This window comes from Sebastes fasciatus, chromosome 3 (assembly GCF_043250625.1).
Source record: "Sebastes fasciatus isolate fSebFas1 chromosome 3, fSebFas1.pri, whole genome shotgun sequence".
Classification (NCBI taxonomy): domain Eukaryota; kingdom Metazoa; phylum Chordata; class Actinopteri; order Perciformes; family Sebastidae; genus Sebastes; species Sebastes fasciatus.
Window position 1 is genome coordinate 22564230 of NC_133797.1, and position 27902 is coordinate 22592131.

The window sequence follows — 27902 nt, forward strand, 5'->3', positions numbered from 1 at the left end:
GTACTTCAGATTTTCTGTTGGAGTGAAGTTTAAGACAAGTTGACTTCAGATAACAGTTTCTATCTACCTGTCTGTCTATCTATCTATCTATCTATCTATCTATCTATCTATCTATCTATCTATCTATCTATCTAACTCTCTTTCTATCTATCTATCTATCTATCTATCTATCTATCTATCTATCTATCTATCTAACTCTCTTTCTATCTATCTATCTATCTATCTATCTATCTATCTATCTATCTATCTATCTATCTATCTATCTATCTATCTATCTAACTCTCTTTCTATCTATCTATCTATCTATCTATCTATCTATCTATCTATCTATCTATCTATCTATCTATCTATCTATCTATCTATCTATCTATCTATCCTAACAGACAAAGAACAGAGCAAAAGTTTTTCATGACAGTTTTTTTCAATCGCTTTGTCTCATTTTTTGAAACTGTCTTCTTTAAACTGTAAGTGCAATTGTCACAGCTGTTTGATGGAACATCACAACTCTATTGCGTGTCTGCAAAAGGTAGCAACTCACCCAAAGCATTTCATTCATGCTCATTCAGTCAGTAAATTGGCCAATGCCACCAAAATTAAAAGTTGTTTTATGATTGTGTGAGCCGTGTGCTGATCTTCCGCATCCATTGGGCCCATAGAGCAGGTGCAGTAGCGTTTCCTTTAACTCCGCCTCCCAGCCCTCGCTCCAGCCGCGGTCTGGGTTTCATTCACATGAACGGAGGAAGGGACATAACTCTTGTTGGGCTATTAGTGCATTTTACAACTTTTAGGACTTAATGATTTAGTTAAGGGCTATTCAAGTGTTCGCACTTGGAACTTGATTTACAGAGTTACAGACGTTACAGACGTATTTATAAAATATATATGTATGTCTGACTGACAGATTTTAATAATTGAATGGATCATTTTGCATGTGATGGATCAAACAATGAAAGAATGTTTAGAAGTTGTGAAGAGTACAACAATTTAACTGAGATTCAACTCCGTTTTGATGAACAAGCAATGTGCAAGTGGTCATTGTGCAAATTGTCTTACTCTTTTGCACACATGTGCCAAAACGCTTCGCTTGAATGAATGAGAAATTGAAATCTGTTTATGAACAACAAAGTAATTGCTCAGAGATTCGAACTTATTGTTTTGAAACTTATAATTCTCATTCAAGAATTGAGCGAAAGCGAATGAGAAAAACTGTAAACTGATTGCATTTGAATTCTCATTGTTATATGAAAGATGCATTGAAAAAATATATTCCGAAAAAACAAGCACTTACTAGCTCAGTATACAGAAATATTTAGGAAGAATTTGACCCCATACCTGAGGTACCACACATGGCAGCAGAAAGATCAAACTGTGTTGTTGTGTCCCTGCTCCGGTCCCAGCAGGTCTACTGGAGGACAGCACTGTACTGCATGTGTTCTTCAGCACACTCTGGGTTTCCATTGCAATCTGGATCAGAATGCACACGTTACTGTAGCAACAGCAAACCCAATCATCCCAGCACCCTTTGAAAGTGGTCTAGCGTCAGATGCTTGAGGGTGCCAGATCAGCACTCTTTTACTGCACCCAAACTGTACTGTGCTGATAAAAAAGTAGAATAGAAAACCTTATTTTACCATGACAGACTGGGTGCAGTGCGGCACCCTTCAGGCAGAGAGAAAAGCAGCCGCTCAAGTGTCTCGCAACTTCTTCCTAATAGGGGATCCCTGTGTTTCTGATTGGGTTGCTATTGCAGATTGTAGAGGTGATATGAAACAGTGTGTGCAGTGGAGCATTTACAGTGTTAATCCTGAAAAAAAAAATCCTTTTGTTATGTATTTGGCAATAGAACTGTGTTTTTGTAACACTTATTTCACAGATCTATTCAAAGCACAAAGTGTAGTTATGAATGTCGGAGGGGGGGCTGTGACTTATAAATGAACTGAGCCTTGAGATTTATGACAATTGTTAATCATTTTGCGTCATCACTTTTGTTGAGTCTCATAATTGTAATTTTCACATCTATAAAATGCAATGCTTTGCATTTTGGGATTGTTAGTTTGGTTGTGGAAGGGAGTTGTGGTTTGGGAATGATAACTAGTAACTTACTAGCAAGTATAGTAGTAGATACTCTCTTAACTTAAAAGTATTGACAAGAATACCATGACCTCAGTGTTAGATTTCAGCTTTTCATGTAGACAGTTGAAAGAAACCTTTTATGTAAAAGTACATTGTAGAACAGACACTAGTGGAAGACACAAGGTCTTACGCTCTCCGTTGAAATTACCACTCTGGAAAAACTCAATGGCATTGGCTCAGTAGAAACAGTAGTGAATGACTAGAACCCCTTTGACCTGTGAGGCTCCATGAAGGCATGACACTGTCACTGGTTTTAGATTACATTCAATGAGACATTCACAGAGTTGCCACTGGTTATTCCAACACTGTCTGCATGAGGCAGCTACAGTAGAGGGTATGCTTAAGATTAGGTGCTTGCTTAAAGTTGTAGACTGCCTGTGGTAAAAAATGTGCCTGGTTCGAGAGCTTTGAATCCGCCCACTCCACGAGTTGACTGATTAGTCTGGCATCATGACATGAAACAGCAATTTCTTAGTTGAAAAAGCAACTGATCCAATGAGCGCCACAGGTGGGACTAACACCACTGTCAAGCGTATTTTACATAGACAGCATGTCTTCTCAATATCCCCCAACGTCATAGTTTGTTTTTATTTCACTCCACTCTTAAAACCCCTGCAAAACCAGTGTAATGGCGTGGCTCATGAATGTATGAAGATAACTGGATTCAGTGTTGGAGGCGGGGCCCTGTTCATTCATATGAGAGTTGCTCAGTGGTGCATGAGGCCAAAAAGGTTTGACTACCGGCTATAAAATTACCCAGATCATCTGGCGATCTTCCGCATCCATTGGGCCCATAGAGCAGATGCAGTAGCGTTTCCTTTAACTCCGCCTCCCAGCTCTCGCTCCAGCTGCGGTCTAGGGCTCATTCACATGAACGGAGGAAGGGACATAACTCTTGATTCAGCTATTAGTGCATTTTACAACTTTTATGGCCTAATGATTTAAATAAGGGCTATTCAAGTGTTTGTACTGGGAAGTTGATTCGCCTAAAAAAAATATTATTCGCCGAGTAACAGACGTCTCTTTCCCAATGAAAGTCTATGGGAAAACGTCTTGTTGTAATTCCATGGTTTGGCCACTAAGTGAAATGTGCTCCAAAGCCCGGCGCTCTTCCTGGGGGCTTGGCATAGCTACGCATCAGTGTCGACTTAAAATTACGTTATTACTCCAACCACACGGTCAAACTAGGCAGCGCTGATCAAATATGAATCAATATTATGTTACATTAATGCCTATTTCTCTCCTCAAATGTTTTCAGAATCATCTTGTAGTGCACTGTTTAGCTGTAAAATGAGAAAGTTTGTGACACCGCCGCCATTCTGAAATCTGGTGAAGGAACGTCAAGTTCTGGTCACATGACCGGAGCACAGCCAATAGGAACGCTCTCTCAATGAAATGATCTGTGTTGGTCAAAGTCTCCCGTCACGGGCTAGATTTTTTAAAGCCTGAAAACAGAGCCATGAGGAGGTGCAGAAGTATAGTTATCTCTCAAAACACTTGAATTACAATATGCTGAAAGGTTATTATGGATTTTTTGCCCAATGATGCCAAAACTACACTGCCTACTGCCACTTTAAGGTAAATTTCGAACGGATAAAAAATGTGCGATTCATTTGCAATTAATCGCGATTAACTATGGACAATCGTGATTTATCACGATTCAATATTTTAATCGATTGACAGACCTTATAAAAACTGAAGTAAAGTACAGACACTCCTGAATAAATGTACTGTTACTTTAAGTGTTTAGTATATCCGTATTCATGTACTGCATACGCGCTGTGCCAAGAGCTTCTCCGATCGGATTTGTGTTGTAATAAACGTGCAGTATATTCAAGTCAGGACAACTGAGGCTTGTTGCGTTTGTTCTATTATTCATCAAAGTGAAGATTGAGCTGAAGTACAAGTTTTCAACATCACTGCCAACATAATAATAGGGACTCATACTGTACAGCGACAGTGTGGAGAAAATTAGTGTGGGGTCACGCACTGTATGCCATCAGCGATACTGCATACAAACACAATGTGTCGGTTACTCTTCTGTTACTGTTGCATCATTTACTGTGCAGAGAATAAACCAGGAGAAAGAGGAAATACTCAAGAACACACTAAAGCATGGAGACAGCATGTGAAACAGTGGGAGTGTTTGCAAAGAGTATTAAGACATTGTGCACACAGGTCAGAGTATTTGAAGTTATCAAATACAGATACAAATAGAAGATTTGCATCAACGCAGTGATAATGAATGTATGTATCATTAACAACAGGCCATTAAAGAGACATTTTGACTTCTGTAAATATATGCAGCTTGTGTGTCAACAGTTCTGCACTGCCAATTCTGTTGAAAACTTGGCGCTAACTTCACATCTTATTGTTTAACAAGGATCTATGAATATGGTATCGTATCACAGTGTTGCTCATGGCTTATCTCTCATTTATGAATATGTAAGTGTATGCCTTTCACTGTTTGTTTTCGTGGATAAAGCAATAACGCAAACCAAACTGTTGTGGTTCTGAATACAAATCAAGTCTCACAATAGAGACAAATTAACTTTTCATTAGGCGGTTTAGTTGGCCTGATAATCAAACTTAGTGTTTGTCCTCAGATGCTGTTGTGAGTGCTAATGGCCCGCTGGCAGGAATTTATGTTAAGTGCTACATTCATACGTAAATAAATGCTTAAATATTAATAAGTTGCAGAGATGCAGATAACTTTTTTTTTCAGGGGAATGAAGCATGAATATTGTTTTGTCATTTTGAAAATAGCATTTGGCAGTTTTAAACTTTAATGACAGAAAACCCATGAGTATCAGTCTGATTCAAAAAAGATTCACCACCGCCCATACTGTGATACAAATAAGTTTTGTCTCATAAATGAAGTCTGAATAACAATATTTTGATTTGGTAGCCTGAAGCCAATACTGCTTGATTAAAACGACTAAACAAAACATAACAGAAATATACAACAAACAAGTAACTGTGATGGACACTTTAGGTGCTGTGGTTTAAAGAAGGTTCAGTAGATACTACTGGGAACCCACTGGTGTCACCAGTAACCATCTTTCTCTCTTAACACAGCTGCAAATCTGGCCAGAGCAGTCTCCAGAGGACGTTATCGTGGTAACCATCACCCCGGACTACCCCGGTTCACGCCACACTGGATTAGTCAGCGGACTCAAGAAATTCACCTGGTACTTTGGCTCCACCCTCTGCTTCACAACACCTGGAGACGGACCCCGCAGCTCGCCCAAACTGCTGCAGACACACGAGGACAGTGAGTACACACACACACACACACACACACACACACACACACACACACACACACACACACACATCATAGACTGTATATAAAGATGGACGACATGCCAGCTCCCCAAAAGCTCCCCTGGTGGCTGGCTGCACTATACGTCAAAAACCCCGCCTCCTCCATGTTAGTGGATGGGACTGAAAAGTCAAAGTACACGTCAAATACATTTTTCCCAAAGATGGTTTCTATTATTTTAGGTAGTTCTTATCACGCTGATGTTTGTTCAAGTGTTCATGTTTCTGGTAAGTTTTGATTTAATTTGTTATGAGACGTCATGATTGACAGCTGTTCTGACTGAAGTAGCTGGAGGCTCTGGAATTGTACGAGAGAAGAGATGTAACTTCAACTTTCCATAACTGTCACCAGTCTGTCTAATAGAACATGTGTCAAATTTATGATACATTTAGATACAGAGATATTATGGTTAGTTGTTGTGTCTTTCTTGGTAAACAGCTACCTTGGTGCTAACGTAGCAGCTGGGTGGCTCACGCTAGCAAGCTGCAGCCGTGATTGGCTAGGGCAGATGTGTGGGCGGGACCTCGATACCGCGGCTCCAGACCCCCCGATCACTACTGCGCAGACTCTTGCTCCAAATGACGTCAAAATCTCAGGATGGCAGCTCCCGTATCCGGGATATTTTGGCTTCACTTTTGTACAGTGGGAGGAAGTGGAGACGCGCCATCCATCTATGTCTATGACACACACACACACACACACACACACACACTTCAACATGAATAAAGCCAGAACTGAACACAAAGAACACGATTAGCGTCTCCTGTGAATAATAATGCAAGTGTATTGACTTGCTCTGAGTTCAGTCCAGCTGTTTCTCTGTGTGATGCACAGCTGTGTACACAACGTTTTCTCTGAGGCTCTTACTTTCTTTTTGTCTACTTTTTAATCTTTTTGTTCATAGTTTCCCCCCTCCATCCCCCTTAATTTTTTCTCCACTGTGTCTTTTTAAAGGGAATTGATTCATATGTTTTCAGGCATACTGGTATTTATAGCCTTCTGTTCCATGGATAAACATAATAGCTGCCACTCCCAGTTGCCAGTACACATGCACACAGTCGCACTGTCAAATAAACACAATAGCCTATAGGCAGACAGACAAGCAATTATTAACAACCAGCAATTATCGAGTGGGAAAGGGATATTAGAAGCCGTGTGTACACTCACACACAAACACACACGCATGATCACACACTCGCACTCCCACACAGCCGTGGACTGGTATTGATTGGGTGCTGGGCGTGTTGCAGGGTTAACGGTGGGTGTAATTCTTGCTTGATGATAGCTTTTTGCGTGTGTGTGTGTGTGTGTGTGTGTGTGTGTGTGTGTGTGTGTGTGTGTGTGTGTGTGTGTGTGTGTGTGAGATTGTGTGTGTGAGATTGTGTGTGAGTGTTATTGAATGTCTTAGATGAATAGCTTAATCGCTCTGCAGGGAGAGCGGTTAGAGAGCCATACATGAAATGAGAAACGACAGGCTTGCATGCACCTGAGTGCGTGTGTGTGCGTGGTGGTCAATGCCGATGTGATTAGGAGGTGGTGTGTGAAGCTGAAGAGCAGTAAGTAAAAGGCTGCATAGACAAGAAGCTTGTGTGGAGGGATGCTTTCTTAAAAAGAAGTTACAATATTACTAATATTATCTGATGTATGTTTTTTTTTTCAGCACCTGGACCCGTCCGCCAGCTGAGCTTCACTGAAATCTTGGACACATCACTCAGAGTCGGCTGGGCAGAGCCTGAAGACAAGAACGGCATCATCACCGGTTAGAGCATTTAAATTTCAAATCTCTTTACTCATAAGTCCCTCCACTGCCTACATCTTCCCTCCGTAATCAAGAAACTTTCATTTCACCACGTTATTTTCAGTTCCACTAACAGCTGTGATGATAAAGCTTAAATTAGGTTCAGTTAGTTTGTTCTTTCCAGAGAGTAAAACACACAGTGATTAGACTGAATTGAATTGAATATACTTCATTTCGAACATTTCAACAACAAAGACTTTCAATAAGCAACATAATTTAACATTTCATGTCTGAAATGGAGTAGGAGGAAGCAATATGACTATCTAGTCCTATACCTTCTAGATACTTATTCATCAGTACTCAACAACACTAGCCAATCAAGAATGTGAAAAAGAAAGAAAATGAAAACTAATGACAACAATATCACCATTTTCCTCTTTTACATTGCCCTTCCTCATTTCTGTACCTCACAAAAAAAAATGTTGTACATCTTTTTAAACTGTAAAACTGTAAAATATTTTGAATTTGTTTGAGTTCTTCCTTCAGTCCATTCAACAAAATCACCCAACAGACTGATATGCACGTACTTTTAAGCTTGATGCGAACACAAAGTTGTTTCAAAGTAAATTTTCCTCTTAAGTTATAACCCCCCTCTCTGTCCAAGAACATGTTTTTGCCTCCACGCCGTCGATAGCCTCGGCCGGAGGCATTATTTTTTCGGGTTGTCTGCCCGTCTGTCTGTCTGTCTGTACCATTCTTGTGAATGCGTTATCTCAGGGCGAATTTCTTCAAATTTGGCACAAAAGTCCACCTGGACTCAAGGATGAACTGATCAGAATTTGGTGGTCAAAGGTCACAACGTTTTTAGCCATAACGGAAGGATTCATATGCTTTCACACAAATGTCTAATAGGATAAAAATGATGAAGTGATGACATTTTGAACAGACATGGATGTAAACTACAACTTGACTGGTTGGCGGAGGCATACAACCGTGAGGTGGTTATTATAGTTGTATCTTTTGCAGTCTTAAATTCCACCAGATCCCTGATTTTCAATGCATGTGACTTTAAAAACAGTTTGTTAGTGTGTTCGCAATATCCAACATTGTTTACTATCCTCATGGCTCTTTTTTGTAGTATGCTTAATGATTGTAGTGTGCTGTTGTAGGTGTTACCCTCACACCTCGACACAGTTATTCAGATACGGTAATACCAGTGAACAAGTGTACAACACTTTATGATCCAGTTTGTAGAATGACTAATTTAAGTTAAAAAGTGCGCATCCCCTCGAGGCAGCAGTGAGGGAGGAACCCCTATAGTTACTTCAGTATTCTCCACTTCGTCTTTATTTTCTGTCTGGCGTCCACAGACATCCTCTTGTCTCAGACACCGTGTTTGTGTACAACTGATTCATCATCAGCTAATCCCTTCTCTCTGCAGCTTGTCTTTTCACATTATCTCCAACATGCCCTCATCCCACGCCTCCCAACACCCAGGGTGTTGTTTGTGTGGTGCATCACAGAGCTCAAGGCACCCCCCACCCCCCCTTCCCAATTCATTTTGCCTCAACCCGTCCATGGCTCTGTTTGACAATGGTGCTGGTGAACACAACAAGCTGCTCTGAATTAAGGCACTCCACTTCATCGTGTGTGTCTGTGTGTTGACACCATGGCCGACATTTATCAGGCCACCTACACAATGAGATCACAGTCTAACAGCACAAGGCTGCAGTGGCTTTCAGTCAGCTTACACTCTCAAAGAGGAGTGGGAAAACTGTTATTCAGTCAAGGTCACATTTGCACATTTACTCTTTTTCTCCTCAACCTGCTTTTCATCTAGCACCTGGTGAGCACAGAGACAGATGAGGGACCGTTCACCCTCTCCAGGGCTTTACTCACAAGTGGCCTCACACACACACACACATTTGAAGGTGGTGGAGTGTGATGCATGACTGTAGAGATGCGTTGGGACAGACGAGATTCTGACTGTAGTTACCCCCTCCCATACTCTCTTCCTCCTTTTTGGCTCTGCACCTCTCATTATGTGTGTGCTTGTGCATGTGTATGTGTGTATACACACGTCTGCTCGTGTCTTTATATGCCTTTATTAACCCAGCGTGTGCTCGACATCCCGCAGGTTACGTGTTGTGGTGGGAAGTGTCTGGCATGGAGTCAAGTCGTGAGGAACGTTCACTGTCCAACTCCACCCTGCAGCACAAGCTGACCGGCCTCACCTCCACCACCGCGTACACACTACAGGTGGCAGCGCTCACCGCCGCAGGACGGGGCGTGGTCACATCCTCCACCATCTCCACTGGAGTCCCACCAGGTACAATAAACACACACACACGATGTTAAAGCAAGATTTTCTCTTGTGTGTGTGTGCGCGTAGCAGAGTAAATATGACTGATGAGCTCTTACGATGCCATTGTCTTTCCTCAGGCTGATAAGTGGCTGTTACTGTGCATCCATGAATCATCACCCACACAACCAACACTCACATTCACATCACAGTCACACACAAGAGTTAGTCATTTACAGCATTTTAGAGAGCGCTTTAGCGGGTGGTTTATTTGTGTGTATACCATGCGCACGCCACGCTCGTGTGCTTGATGAGTTTGTATGATTGGACGAAGGCCAAGTCGCAATCATTATTAGTGCTGATTAACTGAAAATGGCGAAGTGGAGGGAATGCAGCAAGGGGAGAGAGAGGGCAAGAGACAATCAAAGAACAGGACTGAAGAAGGGAGAGCAGATAGAGAAACATAATGAGGGAAGAACAGAGAATGCAGGAAAATGCAATCTCCAAAGAACAGAAGACCAAAGTCTCTCAGAAATGGACTGAGAGGAAGTGGAGGAGGAGTGAAAAAAAAACTTGGCTCGTACAGCAGGATTTCTGTCCTAACATTTTCTGATTACTAATTTATGAATAAAAGCAGAAAAAGTGAAAGCAAGATGGATACAGACAGTTCTTAGATTCAGAGGTTATTCATTAATTCATGAAAGCAAAAGACTGAAGGAAAGACGGAGGACTGAAGATTAGGAAAAAGAACTAAAGAATGAGCAGAGAGAGAGAAAGAGAGAGAGATCCACCGAGCATAGATTCTTGTCTTGTTTATTTATTCATGTATTCATGGAGTTGAGAGAATTTTGTCATTCATCTGAGCAAGGCGGCTGATATCAACATTTCCACATTATAACCCTTACAAGTTTGCTGCATGCACTTACACAGCAATGGTGGTTGATAGCTATAATTTGTCTTTTGTTGCACACATGTACCTCTCTGTATCCAGAATAAATATTGTCTGGTTTCCATAATAGCTGGCCCCATTCATGTTTTATAATCCTTTTAATCCTGAAATGTGGATGCAGAATGGGTCCAAACTGCCCACATGCTGGGACAGAAACTCATTGTTGTGAATTGGAAAGCCTCCTCTGCACTTACAGCATCTCTGTGGTACAATTGGGTAAACTAGCTGCACTAGAAAGTCTGTCATCAAGATTAGTCATTAATGTGGAACTCTGTGTCCAGAAGTGGGGGTGATATCCTGCTTACTGTATATGTATAGGGGTTAATAGGGTTGGACCGTCATTAGGCCAATACATCTTAAAGGGATAGTTTAGGTGTTTTGAAGTGGGGTTGTATGAGGTACTTTTCCATAGTCAGTGTACTACCTACAGTAGATGACGGTCGGCATGCCCCCAGTTTGGAGAAACAGACAGGAGTACCAGCACAGGAGTAAAGCAATGTACTGCTGTGGATGGGGGCAGCAGCAAAGCCACCTAAAAGAATGGCTCACCTAAAAAAATTTATAACAGTTTAAGTGTACTCTATATTTAGAATATTTTCACTGCTTTATGTTAGAGTATAGAACACCATTGTTGGTGCAACATTTTATTTATTTATTTATTTATTTAGTTGTATTTAGTATAGTAGTATTAAGTATTTCTATATTTTAATTTCCCTATATATATACTGTATGTATATATATATACTGTATGTATATATATATATATATATATATCCATATATATATACAGTATATATATATATATATATACTGTTTATATATATTCTTTATCTATTTCTCAAATAAAATGTGAATCGGTAACAAACAAACAAACCTTGAAATATTACGGTGGTGCTTCTAAGCATTATTAAGCACAACTATTATATACCTCAGGAGGTAGAGCGGTCGTCCACTTATCGGGAGGTTGGCGGTTCGATCCCTGGCCCCTGCACACTACATGTCAAAGTGTCCTTGGGCAAGATACTGAACCCCAAATTGCTGTAAGTGTGCGTGTGAATGTTTATCGCTCCAGAGGAACAGGTGGCACCTTGTATGGTTGTCTCTGCCACCAATGTATGACTGTGTTTGTGAATGCTGTCTTGTGTTGTAAAGTGCTTTGAGTGGTCGCTACAACTAGTGAAGTGCTATATAAATGCAGTCCGCTCCCTATTTTTTCCCTGATAATGAAACATTGTGAACAACAAATCTGTGTTGAAATCGGCAGGAGGAGAGCTAGGTAACGTTAGCTGTTAGCAGCCGGTGGGCAGCACAGTCCTGCGAAGCTACGGCTCACCATTGAGTTTCATTATGATTCATTCAAGCTCTATTCTGTAAATGTTGTCATGATGTGCTAAAATCTTGAAATTTTTTTTAGTTTTTGGCGAGAAACCTGAATAAATACAGTTCACAGCAATATAGAATAGATATTAGAGAGGGAATTATGACTTGTGTAACTTAACAGTAGCTCAAAGTGTGTTTGTTTTTTACATCTGTCACGATACCAGAAATCTAGTAGTCGATACCAATACCAGTGAATTTCCACGATTCTCGATATCCAATTCGATACCACGATAAAGAAAAGACAAAAGGGAACAATTATGAGACTTTATTCCTCAGGTTTAGCTCAATGACTGTAAAAAAAACAACAGAGGCTGTACACGCACACACGCACTCTCTCTCTATATATGTCCTCAGATTGCAAGCAGTAGTTTAAATTCACTGACATTGTGACAGACCATTAGACCATTAAATATTTATATAAAATGGTAATGTTATATTTTGGTGACACACAGAAAATCACCACAACAAAAGATAGAAATTGAGTTCAGTTCAGTTTTTTCCCTCAAGAGTGAATCCTCTTCTCAAACAAATCAATAAAGGATATCTGAAAAGTAAACAAACCCAACATCTCGACGCTGTTGCATGGCCCTGTGTGTGTGTGCGTGCGTGCGTGCGTGCGTGCGTGCGTGCGTGCGTGCGTGCGTGCGTGCGTGCGTGTGTGTCTCTGTGTGTCAAACTCCGACACAGAGAGAGCAGAGGACAGAAGCCTTCCGAGAGTTACGCCAAATGGAAAATCTACCCGCGTTTGGCGCTTGGTAATTTCGGAAAAAGAGTACCGTCACCTTTTAGAATTTTGGCATCGACTTGGTACCGAAGTATCGGTTCTCGTGACATCCCTAATCCCTAGTGCTAACATGCATTTTATCACTACTAAAAATAATTACAATTTCTCCTCTTTTGGGATAAATGTGGGATGAAAAATGTACAAAAATATTTGCCATAGTTAGGAGTGCCAGAGGGGGGTCCAGGCTTAATATTACGGGGGAAATGATCCCCTCTCGCCGCCCTCCCTGCTACAACTGCCCCTGAAGTATTCTACAAAATCTTTCTGTACTGATGTGTTACCACACACGCCGTTTGGTTTAACACATCGGCTTTACAAATCTGTATTCTGCCATGTTCAGCAAATATGATGCTTCTGACGCTGCAGCAGAATTGGATGGATTACAGCAGATCACACCAGAGCACTTACACCATCCAGAGATACCAAGTATCAACCAAACACAGCGAAGAGAAGTGGTTGAAAAGTGGGTCTGAAGTGCTCTGTCTTGTGATGAGTGAGGCAATTTAAAGCAAAGTGGATTGTGATGATTTCTGATTATGCAAATGTCATTAACAGAAACAAGCTGTCATGCATTTCTTTTTTTAGGACATGATTAAAAAAAAAAAAAAACATCAACAAAAACAGGATGTTAGTCTCCAGAGCAGTCTGCCTGACCAAAGCCAAGTCAATTCAACAGCTGTCAGTGAGGAAGTCTATTCAGAGGCAGCTATAAATTGAGTGTGGCATTTGAAAGGTGGAGTTGTAAACCTTTCATTGGAATATTTAGTTCTGGTTGAAGTGTGCATACAAAACGTATTATTATTCCTTTTTGATTTATTCCAGGTTAACAAAAAAAAGAAAAACTCACCACCAGGAGAAAATAATAATAGTTTTCTGGTTGCTTGTTGTTGACCAAATTCAGTGCAGCTCTCAGCTTGAATGTGACAGAAGCAACTATTCAAACGTTTAGTCGATGGTGTTTAGCAGTACATGCCAAGGAACAAACTTGAGAGAATTTTCTTCGTACTGTAAAACTGAATTACATGATTTCCAATTATTTTTTCTGCCAAGTATTGATACTGTTTGTACAATTCGACAGTTGGGGAAGCGAGTTGCTGTCTAATTATGTTTCCTGAACAACTTATCCTCACAAAAAAGCTTTTTAAAAGTTTTTTTTTCCTACATTTTAATCAAATATTCTTTATTGGGAGGAAGGAAGCAGTGAGATACAAAGACATGTTAGACTTAAAATATGATATGCCAGCGCTGTGTGGACATGTATGTACTTTAGATCAGTCCTTCGCCAAATAAATTTGCAGAATTTCTTCGATCGTCTTTAATGATTTATATCTGCAGTACACCTTTGAGCCACATGAGGCAGCCTGAATGTTCGTATTGTTCTGATAATTGTAGCCTACTTATAACATTGAATTTAATATGAAAGGCTGGCGTACATTGTGTTTGTTTTACTGATGAGAGGGAAAAAGCAAGAGCCTGTTAACTCCGCCTAAATGCATCTATTTGATTTATCCAATGCATCTCCTCGACATGACTGGTTTACCTATTCACGATAATATGAAGTGATGAGGATATGACGGTAAAAATGGTCAGGAACGTTCATTTATGCACAAATTTGACTTATAGACTATTGTGAATTGGGTCGCGATGGTTTGTAATTTTTAAAAAGTGGGTCCCCAGAAAAAACGTTTTGGAAACACTGCTTTAGGTTTATTGAAATGGATCAAACATTTTGGATTTCTTAGCCAAGCCCTCGCTTGTTTTCAGCTTCTCTTTTCTTTCCAAAGTGGTTGTGCCATTCAGGCTCATTGCACACTTCCTGTCACTCATTATTTCCATGGAAATGGAACAATGTTAGAATAAGAATGGGTCAAACATAATTGATGTGGCTTGCAGCCTACTTGGACATTTATAGGCCTTAAATGGACTTCTGTGAACTGCGCATTTAATTCACCTCTCGCCTCCACCGCTGTACAGATTTATCTCTCTGGATTGTATTGTCGACCTTGGAAATATGAATTAAATTGCTCCGACCGAGAGAGATATACAGCTGTGACATAAGTGCCTGTGCTTTAGTAAAATTAACATTTTTCTTTCTGTGACCAATCTTTTTTTTTTTCATTTTTTATGGCTAACATAGACACATTTAAAAAAAAAAAAAAAAAAAAGTCCTGTAAGCAATTTCTTGGCTCACTCTTACTTAAAGCCTTTATTTTTTTAATTTAAATCATTATTGGCGACATGATTTCCTTCTTTTTCTCTTCCTATTATCAATGTAATTGCACATGTATTAGAGATGAGCCTTGCTGCAGTTCTGACAACCATATTTTTATCCCTTCACAGAAAAGTCTTTATAAAAACATTATTTGTCTTTCATTCATTCCTTTTGATCTATCCCTTTGAAATAATTCACCATGCTGTGATGCTACAGTCCTTTACTGCTTGAACAAAGCACTTGTTTTTGCTAATAAATGCTTATTGCGCCCGGCTGCTGCAGCACCAGGTGGTTTTATTTCAAAGAATTTGTAACTCGCTATTGAAATATCACATATAACATTATTATGAGTGCAACAATCCCACGGGGTTTTGGTCAATGAATATTTTATATACCTGTAAGAATACATAAAATGCAGTGGTGAGAAGTGACCTGATAGTACGAGCTGCGTGGTAGCAAAACACTTCTTCGTAGGTTTGAGTAAAGCAGTATTCTATCTGTTTTCTATCTGCAGAACTTCCAGGTGCACCATCTAACTTAGTCATCTCCAACATCAGCCCTCGGACAGCAACACTTCGGTTCCGCCCAGGTCCGGATGGCAAGACCGCCATATCACGATGGATAACAGAAGGACAGGTGTGTGTGTGTACGTTCGTGATCTCTGCTGATTCTGAAACGTGGCTGGACGAAAACTATTCTCTAACATACGATATCCTTCATGAACAGGTAGTGAAGGAGGATGGAAAGGAAGAGGCATGGAGAGTTGTCTACCAGAAAGACAACCAACCAGACGCAGACACGCTAGAGATCCCCGACCTCACTCCGTTCACTCAGTACAGGTGAGCAGCAAACATCCACAGCCTATACAAAGTCCACACATACACCCACCCACACAAACTCACTCACACACATCTCACTCTCCGGCAGTTTCTGCAGTATTGCAAGACTCAGGTGAAGTTAGATAAATCACACAGACACACAGAGAGACAGTTCCATCTGAGACTTTTCTGTTTGTCAGCACCTTCACAGCTGCTGCATGCAGATCCTTATTACCCTCCTGCAACTAGCTAGAGGGAAGGAAGGAGTGGGGAGGAGAGGGGAGGAGAGTGGGAGGAGGGCAGGGGGAGAAGAGAGGTGATGAGAAAGCGGGAAGGGCAGCAGAGAGCATTAAAGAGGAGAAGAGACAAGGAGAACAGGAAATAGAGGAGGAGAGAGGAGTGTCTTTAATCCCTGCTCAAGGGCCGTGGGGAGTCTGCAGTATATAAACGTGATCTATCGTCACTCTGAACAGCAGCAACACTTCCTCCTCTTTCTCTCTCTCTCTTTCTCTATCAATCTCTCTATCTATCTTCTGTATGTATCAGTCTATGTGTCTATCTCTGCCTCTTGCTCTCTGTATCACTGCCTTCATCTGTAATGGGATTGCGGTGTGTGTGTGTGTGAGCACATGTTGTACACTCACAGGGATTATGTTGTCACAGGCGACACCAGTGGGACATTAGATGAAGTGATGCACTTGTCTGTGTTTCATATCCCCCACTTTAAGTCCCTCTTTACACCCTGCTCTCCGTCTCCCCATACAGGGACCAGAACTCATAGATGTAGTCTCTCACATGCACTCCGGCACGCTCACACGTTTTATCACTCGCACCCACACTGAAGCATGGCTGCATTTAGAAGTAACAAAAGTAACAAATGCTCCCTCGTGGCTGTATGCTATATCTCTTTTTCTGACTGAGTGTTTGGCATTCTCTGACAACTTAACAATGTGTGCCAGTGGCCTTTTCAGAAATCCTCTGGTGGAGAGTTCCAGCTGAGGGATGCCATCCAGTAAAATATGTTTTAGTTGTGAGGGAAATAACACAAATATAACAATGTCCAACACAGTTTTTCTTCACTCTTACTATGAGGTCTGGCTGTCTTGTTGACATGTCCTGTTACGCTATGTGCTGTATGGGTCCATTGGGTCAGGTGATCTCTTCCAGCTGTATGCTGATGAAAATAACTGCTTCTACAGTAACACTGTGTAATCAGTTGAAAATATTAGCTACCCACCGCTCACCTTTGAAAACGTAACCCCCGTGTCCAACTTTAGACCTGTCTGTTATGAACAGACTTATTATTATTTGGTCATGTTGTGTTTAAAATTGTACTCCAGCAATTTAGTATAGTAATTATAGTCATTAGGTTGGGGGGACTCAAAAGAGGCAGAAGAAAAGTCTAAATCAAAGCAGTGGAAGCTAGTATGGGTCAAGCTCATAGACTGTATATAAGAAGTGGACGTAGTCACCATGACGTCACCTATTGGTTTGTGGACTGCTGTTTTGAAGCCTCGAGTTCGGCATTTTGGCCCGTCGCTATCTTGTTTTTTTTGCAACCAGAAGTTACACAAGAGGGTGGAGCTAAGTACAACAGAACGCTGAATAAGACATTTTTAGGCAACCAACAAGGTTATAATTAACTTTCATGGAGTGAAAACACACTGTGTAAGGGTTAAAGTTCTAAGACGAAGACACGGACAACTCCCAGACCGGACAACGCCGCAGTAGCGACCTGTCAATCACAAGGTAGCCAAGCCCTAAAGCATACCCTGCTTTATGGTCTATTTGACTCTAAATGGGATCATAATTTACTAAATAAACATCATGCTGTATTGAAGAAGATTTGAAACTAGCGATTGAGACCAACCCGCATTTTGTGGGCTTTCTGTTATAATCTCCAAACCTGTCGATTACCGATTGGGTTGTCGATTGGGTTATTTTTTCAAATTTTGGAGTTCACCCTCCAGAGGAGCAGTAGACCTCATATAACCATTTCCACAGGTTGAGTAGTAGTCCTCGGCAGTAGCTCAGTCTGTGGTGACAGAGGGTTGTCAGTTCAAGTACCCGCAAGGACCAAATACGGAGTCTGGTAGTTGGAGAGGTGCCAGTTTGCCTCCTGGGCACAGCTGATGTGCTCTTGAGAAAGGCACCGACCCTCTAAAACTGCTCCCAGGGCGCTGTATAGTGTAGCTGCCCACTGCTCCTAATATAACACTAGGATGGATTAAATGCAGTAGCTAAATTTCGCTGTGTACAATGACAATTAAATCGGATTTACATTTTTACATTTCAAATTTCCTCATGACAAATAAACTAAACTTGATGTTGTGAAATCAGCGGAGTGTCCCTTTAAATGTGCTCTCTGTTCTCACCAGGTTCAGGATACGGCAGGTGAACATTGTCGGCTCCAGTGCCATGAGCGCCCCCTCCAGGCTGATTCAAACCCTACAAGATGCCCCTGACACACACCCCTCCAACCTCACCCTGCTGTCTGCCACACAGACCAGCCTGCGCTTCAACTGGACGGTACTGAAACACACCCACACACACACACACAGATATACACTTACCTCTATAAAACAGTAAAGCCTCTCTCTGCCCCTTTACAATCATTCAAATAGTGCTAATTTAACGATGAGGAGTTTCTTTGTGCTTCTTTGCTCTATATCTCTGTGTATTTGCTCTTATTTTTATATCAGTGCATGTGTGCGGGTGCACTCACCAGCAGCAGGACTGAACAGGTTGATTAGCTGACAGCCTATAATCAGTGTCTCTCCTTGTTATCAGTACTAACGCTAATCTGTCACATTCTCCATTCAACGTGCGGACTGCTAGCAGCACAAACTGCAATGTAATTTTCTCCTTACTGTCTTTTCTTTTTTGCTCCTGCTCTTTATCCTTCTCTCTTTCCCTCCCTCTCTCTCTCTTTTACTCCCCCATCCCCCCTTCTATTATAACATAAATGGGAGCAGAGTACTTTTCCATTTAAGAGTTGGAATGAGAAAAAGAGCCTGTCAAATCAGACACAGACACTGAGGCGCTATGGGCTACCTGTGCAGCATGCTAATGGGATTTTACCTGCATGTTAGCGCCCAGCCTGAGCTATGCTAGTTTTTTTCTGCTTTAATGGAACCATCACAATGGTTTTAGCTAAGGCTATTATTCTAAGCTGCATATTAAGGGTAATAAAGCTAATGTGACATTCTGTATTATGGCTCCTAAATGCTAAGCTGAGCTAAATCACTGGGGTATTTAAAACGGCTGGGTGTTTCACTTCCTTATCTGCAGTGCAGCACAGAGCAACCACTGTACAATGTTGCTTCAAATCTTCTGTGGAATTATATGCTGTGAACAAACTGGACTTCTTACTAATGTGATTTCAGGGCACTGAAGAATAGGTGGCTGTAGCTGTAATGCATGATGACATGGTGGTTCACGGGGCAGCGTAGAGAGGTTGAGGTGACAGTGAAAAAGTATGGACAGGAGAAGGAGGGAGGGTGACAGGAAATGAGAGTGGAAGCAGAAAGAGGATGACAGAGTGTGAATAAAACACGGAAAAGAGGGTGATAGAGACAGAAAGATCAGGAGATGGAATGTCAAAGGGGAGAAGACAGTAAAAGGTTTTTAGGATGTACTTTAAAGTTGACGTGTCACATAAATAACCATATTCTTTAGAGCTACGTAATGCCTTTTCACTTGGGAATGTGTGTGTTTGTGTGTGTCTGTTTATGTGACATTGTGGAGACCTAAACTTGATATTCCACTTACGTTGTCGGGACCCAACTCTATTCTGGGTCCATTTTGATGTTACCACCGCAGGGCACCAAAGTTCAGTCGGTCCCACTCATAGTGGCTTTAAGGGGAGGCATCACGGGTGAATAGGGTAAAAAAAATAACTAACAGATATCACCATGAAACTTCCCCAGTTGATTACTTACATTAAGGAAATTATTTTTTGTATTACATGTTTTCTGAGGTTTTATGTTTAAATATGTAAATGATGCATTATATTATGAAATACGCACCAATCTGTATACATTTAAAGCCAGGTTCAAAATTCTTGTTTCATTTTGTTGACATATTAGAGTCAAAGGTTTTCACAGAGGGGATTTTGGATATCCCTTTCTATTGCTCCATAAATCAGAAAATAGTGTCGACTGCCATAAAAAAAAAAAAAAATTTCGCCATGTTTTTAGGAATAAAATGTTGAATTTATCAGACTATGAATGATATATGAACAAATCTCTCAGAAATCTTCAGACGCAAATAGACAAAGTAGTAAAATAAACACCTAAATGTGTATTTTGAATGTTTTCTTTCCACTAGTCTGAAAGAAGACATGTTATGGAAGCAAAATACTCCAAAATCTAAAAATTGACCAGTGCAAAAATTATGTTTTTGCCTGGGGTGTCTCCCCTGAACAGTTTATTTAAAACCCCTTAAAAAGCTATTTTCTCAATCAGCTTGTTACTTTGAGTGATGGGGGTCCTACATGCTCTCACAATTTTCACAGTTTTATTAATCAAACCACACACACAGAGTCCTGATGAGTTTTATAGTATTGCATTAATAATAAATAGTATTGTGTTTAATAGTAAATTGTGTTTTTTTCTGAATTTTGACTCTGATTGTTGTTTATCTAGTTATGAATATTTAATATCATAGAAAAATGGGTTTTTTTTTATACTACGTATACTTGTTCTTAGGTATGTACTGTATGTGTGTGAGTGTGCATGTACAAAATGCATGTGTGCTCCTCTAAGAACCTGATTTCCTCATAAATACACTGAGGGTATAGTCATACTGTTCATAGAGCAACAAGGTGCTGCATGTTAACCAAATTATCATTTTATTAATCACAATTTTACCAAAATTGGTTTCTCGTTCAATCATCCTTTCAGCTCTTTCTCTGTATGGATAGTTCCTCATCTCTTTATTCTCCATCAATCAGAGTCAAAATTAATTACATTCACCAATTGCAGTGACAGCACAGGGTGGCCAACTGCTGACACATTATAAGATACTTGCATAGTTCAGAATTGGCACACTGGCACTCATTTATTAAACTATTGTGGATTAAGGTGCACAATATTAAAAAAGTTCTGCTTTGGAAATTGGCTTGAAAATAGCAGATATCTTCTAAGCAGACGTGCGTTTACTTTTAGTCGTCTTGTGCTAAACAAGGTTTTATGTGTCCCTTTATCTGTGCTGTGTGTTCTCACCTGGTTCAGGATGCGGCATGCATTTACGATGCTTACACGTTTTGTTCAGCAAGATAATCTCCACAAATGAACACCACTGATGATTTTTGAAGTGTGAACGCAGTCGCCAGAAGTAAAAAGCTGACATAAAGCTGGCTATAAAGGAACTACACCACACACAAATACACAAAAAAGCTTCAAAATTCACAAGGGAGGTATTTATTGTTAAAAAAGGTTAAAATCTCTTCAGCTTGTCTTAACCACAGACCTTAGTTCAGGCATCTAACTAAAAACCCATTGACTTTTGGCTAAAATGCTAACTCATTTCCGGGCTTTAGGACTCATTCCTGCAGCACTCTATATACGCGGTTTTGACTGTAAAGTATGGCCATAATCACAATAAACTAAACAAACTCACCACAAAAACCAAGAACGTTGAACAAGAATAATAAATTACCTCTCCTTCATCTGCTCTTTTTTCTCTTTGTTACCCTCCAGCCTCTTCCAGAGTCAGAGTACAACAGTAGTCCAGAGACTGTGGGATACCGGCTGAGAGTGTGGAGGACCGACGGCCAGGGGGAGGACAGAACAGAGGATGTGGAGAGAGCAGGGGGGACCAGTGAGACCACAGTAGAGGGCCTGAATCCTTGGACCCAGTACCAGGTTCAGATACAGGCCTACAACTCCATAGGACCTGGACCGTGGAGCAACACTGTCGCCGCACTCACCGCAGAATCTGGTAGGAACACAGACCTCCTTCACTCCAGTTTCCTGTTTGCAAGTGTCCAACAGAGCTGTCTGGCCAATATGGTATTAGTAGGCAGTAAGAAGACAGATGGATGAGGAATAAAGTGCCCGATTACCTCCCTGAGTCCCCCCTCATCCTGCCACCTCTCTCTGCCCTCTACACTCTCCCTCTATTTCAGTGAGGGGAAGATTGACTGAGAGTGGGAGCGGGAGGGGCAGATGATTGAGATAAAATCGAAGATTGGTTCAGAGAGTGAAGTTTCACTAAGCTGTGTGTGTGTGTGTGTGTGTGTGTGTGTGTGTGTGTGTGTGTGTGTGTGTGTATGCGCACGCACTGGCGTGTGCGTGCGCATGGGTGCACTTACATACCTATCCAACAGTGGACCTCGGCGTTGTTACACATTCATCAACAGTGAACCGGGGAGCCGACGGGGGACGTTTTGGAGGTCCACTGTTGGTCACGCTTTAAATCAGTGTTGCCCTTCAAGCCCCTCTGTATTAAAATGTAAATTGTGTTAGTTGTTGTGCATTTGACTGTTAAGTCTTGGCCACACAAACACACGCACACATCATTTCATGCACAGTATTGGGATGAAAGGTTCATATAGAATAACTATTTTTATTCTTGAACTGGTCAATAAATATGTGTCTTTATACTATGTATAACAGGACAGTGTGATGTTCAATCAGACTGAAGTGCTGCTGTTCAGGAGAGCCTCTAGTCCCATCAGGGAAGTCTGTTTTTCCCACCAAATTCACCATATAACATAGTTTTTCAGCGTGGCAATGAGAAGTTAAACACATAATTCATGACAGATCCCAATCACACAAGAGATCAAGATGTCACATAGGTCATGGATCTTTGACGACATCACTTAAAGTCCCCGTGAAATTAAAAAATACATTTTCCCAGTTTTAATCCTGTGCCCCTGTGCTAATTGTTCATTTACTTCTCGTTATACGCCAAAATTATGTAAAAAAGAAAAGAAAAGAAAAAAAGAAACAGTATTAGAGTAATTTTACATCAAAATCCCTGTCTTTTCTCTTCTTGTAAACAGCTTCAAATGATTGATGACTCATCCTGCACTCTGGGGCGTTTACAAAAATCATCCAATAAAATGAGTCTTTGGCTATCTATAATATGTAATAAATCTTTAGCCTGATATAAATATATGGAGCAATAAACAGACTGCCTAATATATTTTGTCATATCTATTATCAATTTTGTTATCAGTGTTAAATGACTGCTGTCACGGAGGTTACTTTTTTCTTTTTGCTGTCTTTAATGAGGATGTTTTTGTTACATCATTTTCTTTGTCGACACAATGGGATTCTGTTAATTGAATGATTGTTTTGATGTTTGCTTCACATATTCTCAAAACTGTGGCTCATGTCTCCAAATTCAGAATATTAAAGAAAAACTGCATGAAGTGGCACCAGCAGGGTTTGCACTGTTGGGTCATTAAATTATTTATACTTTAATTAATCAGTTTTGTTTATGTCATACTGAGTTAACCAAACTTTTATTATGCTATAAAATCACAACAAATAACACAAATGTCATCTCCTATTTGCAGGGCATTTATTTCTCTAGGGGAGCTTCATTGATTTTGATATCGCATGCAGTGAATTTAATCCTGTCAGGAGCACACATCTGTGTAATTTTGCTCACTGTTTCTCAGTAATATTTACAACAAGGGCTGGGTGATATTTCACAATATTTTTGATCAAATGCCTTAATATCGATATTGTGACGATATTGTAGGGTTGACCATTGGTGCTTTCACAAAATATTTACACAATGAGATTTTTGATCAATAATCATCAGTAATGTTGATAAAATGACTAAGTGGCTAAAGACAAATAATAGAACAGCTAGAACAGTCTGGTAAGTTCAGGAAATTACGTCACTTTACTGTAATGCAGCCTTTAAAACCAGGAAAAGACAACACTTATGCAATATTACGATATCTAAAATCTAAAACGATATCTAGTCTCTCATCATGATAACAATATATCGATATATTGCCCAGCCCTAAATACAACCCTGATTACCGAGTGTATTGCTGCACATAATATAGGTTGCTGTGTTTCCTGATTTTTTTCATCAGCTCAGCATACAATTTGAGTCCTGTGTGACAAAGAAGTAGAACATTTTTTTAAATGTTATTTGAAAAATATGATGAAAAAATACTTTAAAGGAACAGTGTGTAGCATTTAGGGATATCTATTGGCAGAAATGGAATTAAAATATTTATAAGTATGTTTTCTTTAGTGTATAATCACCTGAAAACAAGAATCATTGTGTTTTCGTTACCTTAAAATGAGCCGTTTATATCTACACAGGGAGCGGGTCGTCTCCACGGAGTCCGCCATGTTGCACCACCACGTTTCTACAGTAGCCCAGAACGGACAAACCAAACTCCGTTAACTTTTCCTGCTTGGGCCGGAGTCGATAACGTTACTCGCTCCCGTTGCCGCCGCTCTGTCTCTCTTGCTTCACTACTCACTTCCCACATACACACACACTCTACGCACTGGCTCTGCTCCAAATGGCTCTAGAGAGGGACATTCACGTTTTCGCGTCGGCCACCGTATGTCTTCAACACGCTTGGCACACGGGAGAGGCTTCAATTGGTTGCAGTCTCCTCACCTCACCGCTAAATACTACACACTGGACCTTTAAATGAAAAAATTCTATTTAATTTTTTTCAGAATTACTAGAAATAGTGGTCCATACTTGGTCTGTGTAGAATGACAGTCCACTGTTTGTAATGTTGTAATGTGTGTGTGTGTGTGTGTGTTCTCTAGTTCCATCTGGATCTCCGATGAACGTGTCAGCTGAGGCCGTGAGTTCCACCAGGATCCTGCTCAAATGGTTCGCTCTCCCTCAGGCTCAGAAGAACGGAGTCATACTTGGATACAAGGTGTATAAAACACTCAAACACACACTCACATACACACCCTGGCATTCTCACTTGACCCCCTCAGCCCATTATCACTTCCTCCAACACTTTCACACACACTCTCTCTCTCTCTCTCTCTCTCTCTCTCTCTCACACACACATTCACAGAGAGATGAACACACAAAAACAAATCTAATATAAGCCGAATATGACGTAATAGCCTGTAACTGCTCTAGTTTGTTCTTCCTACATTACTGCTTTTAAAAGCACCCGGTTACAGTAAGTATGTCTGGGGGCGTGTGTGTAACTGTTCACATGCATATGAGAGAGGCTTTAATGTTTAATACCCTTTCATAAAACAGCAGTTTTGGTGTCATGTTGTAGTCGAAACAATAGCTGGATTATTCATTTATGAGAAGTGGACAATAATCCATAAAGCCTTTTGGTTTTGGGGAGTGCTTTGTTCGTTTGAAGTAAACATAAACTGCAGTTTAGGCAAGAGATGGTGATTTGTTGAGTATTCATGCATGGTGTGAATATGCGCTGGAGATTCTGCATTAGTATTTAAGTCCAGACTTGTGACCCACTTAAGCAACATAGCCTACAATCAAATCAAATCAAATCAATTTATTTTTGTATAGCGTCAAATCACAACAGAAGTTATCTCAAGACGCTTTATATGTAGAGCAGGTCTATGACCGTACACCATAGTTTTGAGACCCAACAGGATCCACCAAGCGCACTGTGGCCAGGAAAAACTCCCCGATTACTGGGAAGAAACCTTGAGCAGAACCGGGCGCAGGGCGGGCGGCCATCTGCCGAGACCGGCTGGGGGGACAGATAGATAGAGTGAGAGAGAGAGAGAGAGATAGAGAGAGAGAGATATAGAAGCAGCCACAATAGCAGTCTAGCAGCTGTAATAACTAATACAAGTAGGGCTGATAACACAAAACCAATAGTGGTGGATGGAAAGAGTGATAATACAACTATCGGAAAGCCAGCACTGTCCAGCATCTCTCCTCAGTACGTCCATGTGTATTGGTGTGGGACGTCCCTGCGATCGATGCCCGTGCATTGGTTCCTGCAGCATCAGCATGCTTGCTGGGAGCTCTTGATGTCTTTGGCAGTGATTGAGAAGTGTTATTCTCCAGGCTGCCACATTGTCATTAGGTGTTGGAAATCCCTCGTTAGCATTGGTAGTCCCTCGTACAGACGTAGTTAATTAGGGATGGTAGCAGTTGGTGTCAAGCAGGCACCGACGCGGCAGCAGATGCAGCCACAATACCGGAGACCACCAAGATCCAGGTGAAACCCTGCTCCAAGTGTACCCATGCTCCAGGTATAACCTCACTCCCTGGTGTGATCCCGCTCCAGGTATGACCTCACTCCAGGTGTGACCCCGCTCCACGGTTAGCTGCGAGACAAGGAGGCACAAGGACTCCCGGGAAGGAATGAAGTTAGTAACAACATGGACATGGGACATGAGTATATACAGAAGGAGAGGGGAGCTCAGTGTGTCATAGGAAGTTCCTTATGACAGTGTGTCATAGGAAGTCCCCCGGCAGTCTATGCCTATAGCAGCTTAAGTATAAGCGTTATCGAAGAGGAAAGTCTTTAGCCTACTCTTAAATGTAGAGACGGTGTCTGCCTCCCGGACTGAAACTGGGAGCTGGTTCCAGAGAAGAGGAGCTTGATAGCTGAAGGCTCTGGCTCCCATTCTACGTTTGGAGACTCTAGGAACCTCAAGTAACCCTGCATTCTGTGAGCGCAGTGCTCTAGTGGGGTAGTAGGGTACTATGAGCTCTTTAAGATATGATGGGGCCTGACCGTTTAGCGCTTTGTAGGTCAGGAGGACGATTTTAAAATCTATTCTGGATTTTACAGGCAGCCAGTGTAGAGAAGCTAATACAGGCGTAATATGATCTCTTTTTCTAGTTCTAGTCAGAACACGTGCTGCAGCATTCTGGATCAACTGGAGAGTCTTAAGAGACTTATTGGAGCAGCCTGATAATAGGGAATTGCAGTAATCGAGTCTAGAGGTAACAAATGCATGGACTAATTTTTCTGCATCATTTTGACACAGGATGTGCCTGATCTTCGCAATGTTACGTAGATGAAAGAAGGCAGTCCGTGAGGTTTGTTTTATGTGAGAGTTAAAGGACATATCCTGGTCGAAGACAACTCCCAGATTCCTTACGGTGGTGCTGGAGGCCAGGGCAATGCCATCTAAAGTAACTATATCATTAGATAATTTGTTTCGGAGGTGCTCAGGGCCTAGTACAATAACTTCAGTTTTGTCTGAGTTTAACATCAGGAAATTGCAGGTCATCCAGGTTTTTATGTCCTTAAGGCATGCTTGAAGTTTAGTTAACTGGTTTGTTTCGTCTGGCTTGATTGATAGATATAATTGAGTATCATCTGCATAACAATGAAAGTTTATGGAGTGTTTTCTAATAACATTGCCTAAGGGAAGCATATATAAGGTAAATAGAATTGGTCCAAGTACAGAACCCTGTGGAACTCCGTGACTAACTTTGGCGTACATGGAGGACTCATCGTTGACATGTACAAACTGAGATCGATCTGATAAATAGGACTTAAACCAACTTAGTGCAGTTCCTTTAATGCCAATTAAATGTTCCAGTCTTTGTAATAGGATGTCATGGTCAATGGTGTCGAAAGCAGCACTGAGATCTAGCAAGACAAGTACAGAGACAAGTCCTTTGTCCGATGCCATTAGAAGGTCATTTGTAATTTTCACTAGTGCTGTCTCTGTGCTATGGTGCACTCTAAATCCTGACTGATAATCTTCGAATAAATGATTGTTCTGTAGAAAGTCACACAGCTGACTGGCAACTACTTTCTCGAGTATTTTGGAGGTAAAGGGAAGGTTAGATATAGGTCTATAGTTGGCTAGGACCTCTGGATCAAGAGTGGGTTTTTTAAGAAGAGGTTTAATTACAGCTACTTTAAAGGACTGTGGTACATAGCCTGTTAGTAAAGACACATTGATCATATCCAGTAAAGAGGTGCTTACTAGAGGTAAAACTTCTTTAAGCAGTTTAGTTGGGATGGGGTCTAGGAGACAGGTAGATGATTTAGATGAGGAGATCAGTGAGGTTAATTTGTGGAGATCGATAGGAGAAAAGCAGTCTAAATATATATCAGGTTGTACAGCTGTTTCTAAGGTTCCTAAGTTTGAGGATAAATTGGTACCAGTTGACGGTAGGAGGTGATTAATTTTGTCTCTAATAGTTATGATTTTATCATTAAAGAAACTCATGAAGTCACTACTACTGAGGGTTGTAGGAATACATGGCTCAATAGAGCTGTGACTTTCGGTCAGCCTGGCTACAGTGCTGAATAGAAACCTGGGGTTGTTCTTATTTTTCTCTATTAATGAT

General features: G+C 40.9%; 1 protein-coding gene across 4 annotated transcripts in view; it reads left to right on the forward strand.

Annotated features, from left to right (window-relative positions):
- LOC141764413 (protein sidekick-1-like) overlaps nt 1-27902 on the forward strand; it is a 293487-nt gene that overhangs the window by 216336 nt on the left and 49249 nt on the right. For all 4 annotated transcript variants that reach the window (XM_074629649.1, XM_074629650.1, XM_074629647.1 and 1 more), the window contains 8 exons: nt 5212-5407; nt 7119-7217; nt 9334-9525; nt 15338-15459; nt 15550-15662; nt 18020-18170; nt 21344-21584; nt 24404-24519. In XM_074629649.1, the coding sequence (XP_074485750.1) occupies nt 5212-5407; nt 7119-7217; nt 9334-9525; nt 15338-15459; nt 15550-15662; nt 18020-18170; nt 21344-21584; nt 24404-24519 (1230 nt within the window). The remainder of the gene's footprint in view (nt 1-5211; nt 5408-7118; nt 7218-9333; nt 9526-15337; nt 15460-15549; nt 15663-18019; nt 18171-21343; nt 21585-24403; nt 24520-27902) is intronic.